The sequence below is a fragment of the Panicum virgatum genome, chromosome 2N (assembly GCF_016808335.1).
Source record: "Panicum virgatum strain AP13 chromosome 2N, P.virgatum_v5, whole genome shotgun sequence".
Classification (NCBI taxonomy): domain Eukaryota; kingdom Viridiplantae; phylum Streptophyta; class Magnoliopsida; order Poales; family Poaceae; genus Panicum; species Panicum virgatum.
Window position 1 is genome coordinate 7,641,188 of NC_053146.1, and position 7,065 is coordinate 7,648,252.

The 7,065-nt window shown below is 41.9% G+C and overlaps 1 protein-coding gene across 2 annotated transcripts; it reads left to right on the forward strand.

Annotated features, from left to right (window-relative positions):
• Window positions 1-1,178: 1,178 nt before the first annotated feature.
• On the forward strand, window positions 1,179-6,828 carry LOC120659622 (vesicle-associated membrane protein 721). 2 transcript variants are annotated; one of them, XM_039937823.1, is made up of 5 exons: window positions 1,179-1,533; window positions 2,924-3,065; window positions 3,163-3,283; window positions 3,389-3,451; window positions 4,070-4,470. In XM_039937823.1, exons 1-5 carry the CDS (start codon window positions 1,344-1,346, stop codon window positions 4,217-4,219), a joined length of 666 nt encoding a protein of 221 aa, XP_039793757.1. In that variant the 5' UTR covers window positions 1,179-1,343; the 3' UTR covers window positions 4,220-4,470. The 2 variants fall into 2 exon arrangements, with proteins under 2 accessions (XP_039793757.1, XP_039793756.1); XM_039937822.1 differs by lacking the exon at window positions 4,070-4,470 and adding an exon at window positions 6,486-6,828 and having other exon boundaries at window positions 1,189-1,533.
• The last annotated feature ends 237 nt before the right edge of the window (window positions 6,829-7,065 follow it).

Below are 7,065 nucleotides of genomic sequence, written 5' to 3' on the forward strand. Positions count from 1 at the left end.
GATTAGACTGATCTCTCCGCTACAGTTTGGTTTTGGCGTACTAGCTGATAGCACATTAGCACCACGCGTGGTCAAATCCGGTTGCTCGTGTGGGTAAGGTCAGGCTGCGTGAGTGATGATGTTGTACATGTTTCACACCTGAAAATGTTTTTTTTTGCCACAGTTTGAACTACCATCGAGGGGCCCTGCTTTCTAGCTTTTTGTAATTTCTGCAAGTCATGCAACAATTTTGATCTCCATTGGTTTTATCCGCCCCATCAACCCTTGCTCATGCACCGTTTGCTTTTCATATTAAGCCATTATTTATTTATTTAGTTGTAACTTCTATAACTGTCAAATTAAACAAAATAAACTGAAACAAAATAATATCTACCTATTTCTAATGAGTTGATCTATCGTTTCTTCTGTTATTTTTTGATCGGATCTTCCGTTATTTGACGTTTGATCCATTCCGCGCCATTTGCATATGGAACCGATATTGAATGGCATAAAAAAGGAACTAAGAGTATAAAACCATATAAAATTAGCACTCTGCGAGTAAAACTGAAAAATTAAGACTCAAATTCTCGACCGACACACACCGAGTTATTATTTTTCTATCATTATAAAATACCAATTACAAGATAGGTACATTGTAAAATATATCACACTTTCGAAGATCACATTTATAGCAGCATAATGTGCTAATCAATATATTTGTATGATTTCACCCATAATAAGGCATGAGCATACTTGCTAGTAGAAAAAAAAAGAAAAAATGTAAGGAAAAAATGAAAAGAGCAAGGGAAGAGAAGGAAAAATTCAATATAAGTGCTAAATGTTCAAAACCTTTCCAACTACTATTATTGTTCAATTGATCTATACTGGAAACTCAGCTTCAATAACTGTTTTGAAGAATCCCCTTCTGTACAAGAGGCGTAGTCTTTCTGTCGATTAGACTTGCTACGTTGCTTGTTAGCCTAACTATTTCTAGTCATATGACTCATATCTGATGACTTTTGTATAACTTCTAGAAATATAGTAATGTTGAAAATCGAGGAATAGTTGGAAGGCCAAAGGAAAACAACCAACGCATGCTCTTATATAAAACGGGTCAAACCAGGGACTTATATGTAATATCACTTTCTTCCGAGGACCAGTTCACAAAAAACCTGCGTCCCCACCCCCGATTTCGATTTCTTCCTCCCCTTTTCCTTTCCACGCACACCACCAAGGTCCTTTTCCCCCCTCCTCCACCCGCTTCCCCACCCCCACCACCTCCGGCGAGCTCTACACCGGCGGCAGCGGAGGAGCGTGGGGGCTGATCCTAGGAGGCGAAAGAGCAGCGGAGCGGAGACGAGGCGATGGGGCAGCAGCAGCTGATCTACGCGTTCGTGGCGCGGGGCACGGTGGTGCTGGCCGAGTACACCGAGTTCACCGGCAACTTCACCACCATCGCGGCCCAGTGCCTGCAGAAGCTCCCCGCCAGCAACAACAAGTTCACATACAACTGCGACGGCCACACCTTCAACTACCTCGTCGAGGACGGATTCAGTGAGTTGCTTCCGCTCCCGCTCCCGCTCCCGCTTCCTCTCCCCCGTCGCTCGGATCCGCTCTATTCCGACTGGATCTGCGCCGCCCACCCGCCCCCGGCTCGATTCGGGGTTTTCCGCGCGTAGATCTCGCAGGGGTTCTCGCTTGATCCGCTCGGTGAGATCAGGTTATGGTTAGGTCGTCTCGAGTAGTTTGTTTGGTAGGTTAGAGATTTGACGGTTGCTTCGAGGCTAATCTGTGTCACGCGGGGTTATTCTTCACGCTTAGCAAACGGTGGAGTAGTTTGGACTCCAGTTTGAGTTGAGATGTATTTTTGGGAGATTCGAGAGTTGCTGTAAATGGCTATTTTAGGACCCCCCCCCCCCCTTTTGCGTGATGTTTGTTTGGATATCGTCAAAGTCTGGATCGTCCGTCCTTGATCCTAGCGAACGTTGTCGCATATTGGAGGGGTTTCCACCTTTCCGGGTTCTGCAAAATACTGCAATTGCAACTGGATGTGTTTCGTCATGCCTTCCGTGGCGAATAAACGCACTGACATGTTTTTCAGATGAAAAGAAACGTGCTATGTTGGTCATGTTTGTGGTCACTGGAGGATCTTCCGCTTTTCCGTGTCTGTTGGCATTAGTTGTTATTTAGCTAGATTGTATTTTTATTTGGTAACCCCTCAGTTCTTAAATATATAATGTTTAGGGCAAGCTAATTGGTTAATTTTTTAACTAACTCGCTTGCCATAAACAGCATCATTCATATACTTAAGGATTGAAGTAATTTGGTCAATATAAGTGGCTGTACCCTCTTAGATGATAAATGCTGTAATAGCAAATTCTTAGTGCCTGATATGACTTAGGTCCCTGTCCCCATTTAAATAGATTGCAGTTTGCTCTATAACAAATATACCAAGTTATTATGCAAGAGAAGATGGCTGGGGATAGAGGTATCTCTTATCTCTGTGCAGGTTGCTCTAGAACAAATATACCAAGTATTGTGCTAGAGAAGTTTGGTGTAACTGTAAGTTACACTGCATAGTACATAATAGAGGGTTTGTATTGTCATTGTGACCTGTGTGTTAGTTGCTAATCTTTATAATTGCTAGCCAAATAGACAATGTGCCTGAACCTTGAACTTATTTCTTTCGGGTTTCATCTCTAGCCTACCCCAACTTGCTTGGGAAAAAAGGCTATGTTGTTGTTGCTAGCCAAATGGAACACTTGGGGATATGTTTCTGCATAACATCCTCTAACTGTCAATCCAAATATGGAAGTTCTCTTATTTCCATTTTCTCAAAAGTCCTCTTCTGTTAACCTGAATCAAATATCACTGTATTTAGATTTTGTTATCTCCCCATTGTGAAGGTTTGTCACAGGTTAACATATTGTTTGCTTTTCTACAGCGTATTGTGTAGTCGCTGTTGATTCAGTCGGCCGGCAAATCCCCATTGCTTTCCTGGACAGAGTTAAGGAAGATTTCACCAAAAAATATGGTGGTGGGAAAGCAGCTACTGCAGCAGCAAACAGCTTGAACAGGGAGTTTGGGTATGTTGCTTGTCTTTTTATATGATATACTTGATCAACCAATCATGTGCAGTGCTCCCTTTTTAACAAATCTATTTTTCTTCTGTATCTATTAAAGATCAAAACTTAAAGAGCACATGCAGTACTGTGTGGACCACCCTGAGGAGGTCAGCAAGCTTGCCAAGGTGAAAGCCCAAGTCTCAGAAGTTAAAGGAGTTATGATGGAGAATATCGAGAAGGTACGGTATTAACTCACCCAAAAAGATACACATATCTTTATTATACTGGAAAAAGCTGGTACTTAAATATTCTTCCTGATTCTGTATTGCAATTTTAATATTCAGGTTCTGGACCGTGGGGAGAAGATTGAACTGCTTGTTGACAAGACTGAAAATCTGCGTTCTCAGGTAATAGATTACTTTATAGTGTAATGCACAATTAGTTTTGCATGTAACTATTGCATATGTTCAATACGGTAATCATGCAATCGCCTTATCTACAAAGCTTATAAATGTATTGTTATGTTGATGAAAATTTCATATAGAAGTTAGTCTTTCTCATGAGAACGAGATATGTGTATGGCCTGGATACTTGCGCTTTATGTTGGAACTGTTATGTGTATGCACTAGAATAGGTGTTTCTTCATTAGTTGGAATTGGAACATTGCGATTGCTGTAACAGAGTTAAATTGTGGCCTGGATACCTGCGCTTTATGTTGGATTTGTTATGTGTATGCACTAGAATAGGTGTTTCTTTATTAGTTGGAATTGGAACATTGCGATTGCTGTGACAGAGTTAAATTAATTGATTGAGACATCATGTTGTGATAATGCTCACTAGCTCTGCTACTTTTAAAGTGAAGGATTCATATTATGACATATGACTGTCTAAAGGACCATTAAATCATGTGCCACAGTACCTGGCTGTTTCTTTACCTGCAAATAATTAGCTGTTTCCTGTTTGTATGTACACCAAACTGCATGCCTATAACTGATTGTAATGAGAATCCAAAACTCTGCTTGCAGGCACAAGATTTCAGGCAGCAGGGCACCAAGGTGCGGCGGAAGATGTGGCTGCAGAACATGAAGATCAAGCTGATCGTTCTGGGCATCATCATCGCGCTCATCCTCATCATCATCCTGTCGGTGTGCCACGGCTTCAAGTGCGGCAAGTGAGGACGATGACGAGATGGGGAGTTTTTGCTCTGTTAGTGGTTGAGTCTGATTATTCTTGGTGATCACAGAGCTATCCTGATGCCTGTTCTGTGGTTGTTGATTGCTGATGGTTGGTCGGGGGAAGTGACTGGGTGATGGAGGTGTTGAGTGTCGTGTAATTTTGGATGCTACTATTGTGCATGTATAGCTTGTGTTGCTACCCTGGTCGGTCCCGCTATATCAGTAGAGGTTGTTACTACGTTTGCTCTCCAGTTCTTTGCTGTTCCACGGTGTGCTATAGAAATAGGGGCTCATTTTTCATCAGGGAGTTCAGAGTACGCAGCTATAGAAATACTAGAGCTCATTTTTCATCAGTGAGTTCAGAGTACGCATCGACTGCGGGAAGGGCTACGGGTTTGCTTTCTTGTATGCAGCTGCTTCGTGGATGTGGTGGACTTGAATAGCTTGATGACTACTGGAGTCCAGCCTGAGGGAGTTGTACTCTTGTGTCTTGGACACAGCTCCTGTTCTGATGCTTTGCTTGAATCAGCCGTGGTGACAAGCTGCTTAGAATTAGGTTCATTGGGGAAGTCAAGTGGATGCCCGCGCAATATTTTTGTCTCCCCCAGATGACCTCAGTCTCGGTGCCCCTGGCAGTAAAATTTGCCCGGTTGGTCTGCAAAAAAAAAAAATGAAAAGAAAAAAATAAAAAAATTGCTCCGTTGGTCGGTGAATATGTACCACCACTTTGGCACTGAAATTATCAAATACATTCAAACAAAATTAAGTTATGGAAGACATTTTAGGCTGTTTACTACAGCATTAGAAATGCATATCTAACCAACATTGGGCTCAAGGAAATCACATGATAGCCATTCTCAAAATGACCCCAATCTGTAGCTTCAACTATGCTTACCTTGCAATAGACACAAACTTATTATTTAATTTTGAGCTGTCATCTGAAGCTGGCTGATTTGTTGGGGTGAAAACGACATGTTTTACCTGTTCAATATGATTAACTCGTTAGAATATAGCCTGAAAATGTTAATGAACCGTGCAAAATATCTTGATGAAACACACTTGATTACTTGGATCACAACTTCAGAATCCCGTTGTATTATTAGACACCAGCCTACTGACAGAACACATTCATGCACACTACTTTCAACATGGATTGCTCTACACTTGACTTACATGACAGAACTTAGTAGTCAGGAAGATCCACTCGTTGTTGATACCTTAAATGCCTATGTCAAAAATTGTGCTGAAATAATATACTGAAGTGCTAGGATCAGCACTCAAGCTAGTGCATCTTAATTATGAGTATATGACAGGAAGACATATAGACAGGCCAGCCAACTTATGCAGCTTTCAAAACAATTGGTAGGAATATCCTTTCATCTTTATGCCTACAATAACAAAGAAGTCACTTCCATGACACATAAAGCTACATTAGTTACATGTTTCTGCGTTATATATGAGCAGGAAACACACCTGTTTCTTGGCAATTTGAAACACATGCTGGCGATCTTGACTGGCTTGCCCCATGATAGGCAATGTTGTTTTCTCAAGAAGTCCCTTGAACTGGAGCCCACCAACCTTTAACAATGCAATCTAACACAAGAAATGTCACCCAAATTGGTCTGCTTAGGAACGCATCCACCATTATAGTAAACTGAAGAGAAACAGAAAAAAGTGAAGATTCAACTTAAAAGCAAAAGAAGTTCGTTCAAAAAAAAATTAAAAATGTTCGTTCAAAACTTAAAAGCAAAAGAACAGCCTCAATCTACATGTATCTGCATAGAAAAAACTGGAATAGAGAGCCAATTCAACTTAAAAGCTCACAAGAGGTTTGCATAGGATCGGCAGGCACCCACATAATTCAAGCAATGGGCTGCAGATCAGTACTGAAGAATCTGGGACCATGCATTGTTGTGATGATTTGTCGTAACTAAGTAGCTGTTTTAAGCACATAAAAAAAGGACATACCCAGTGCCGTAGGCTTCCCACACTGCGCGGGGTCTGGGGAAGGGTTGTTTTAATCATCAAGTCTTTCCCAAATTTAAAATGCATTACTGCATGTTGCAACTAAAAGACCTGATCTATATCTCTAGAACCATGCTTTTCTGCATTTCTCGTGCTAGACAATACAGATAGAAAGATATTATAGGGATGTGCCTAACAGATCGAAGTCAGCAACTAACGGAACATTATGGGTTTCATGGAGTTCCAGAAGGCTGCATACCTGTAACTGTTTCTTATGAGAACCCAAACACGCTGTTTGCAGGCACAAGATTTCAGGCAGCAGGGCACCAAGGTGCGGCGAAAGATGTGGCTGCAGAACATGAAGATCAAGCTGATCGTCCTGGGCATCATCATTGCCCTCATCCTTATCATCATCTTGTCGGTATGCCACGGCTTCAAGTGTGGCAGCAATTGAGAAGGATGACGAGATGGGGAGTTTTGCTCTGTTAGTGGTTCGAGTCGCTGATTATTCTTGGTGATCACAGAGCGTTCCTGATGTTTGTGTTCTGTGGTTGTTTGGGGAAGTGACTGGGTCATGACGGGGTTGAGTGTCGTGTAATTTTGAATGCTACTATTGTGCATATATAGCTTGTACGCTACTCTGGTCCGTTACGCTATATAAGTAGGGGTTTACTACGTTCGCTCTCCAGATCTTCGCTAGTTAGCTGTCCAGACATACAAAGAAAAAATGTTCATTTTCATCTGTGATATCCTGTTGGACGGAATTCACATCGAGAACGTACGCATAGCACTTGCATGCCTTTATGAGCCGCTACTTGGTTTGCTTGCTGGATGCGAGAGACCTGCCTGAGAGTCTTACTCTTCGTTAGGCGACTTTGGTG

Excerpts from the sequence above, each read along its gene's own strand:
- LOC120659622 (XM_039937822.1), top strand. The coding sequence starts at position 1,344 with ATGGGGCAGCAGCAGCTGATCTACGCGTTCGTGGCGCGGGGCACGGTG. Across the intron at positions 1,534-2,923 it reads CCTCGTCGAGGACGGATTCA|CGTATTGTGTAGTCGCTGTT; the intron begins GTGAGTTGCTTC and ends GCTTTTCTACAG. Across the intron at positions 3,452-6,485 it reads CTGAAAATCTGCGTTCTCAG|GCACAAGATTTCAGGCAGCA; the intron begins GTAATAGATTAC and ends CGCTGTTTGCAG.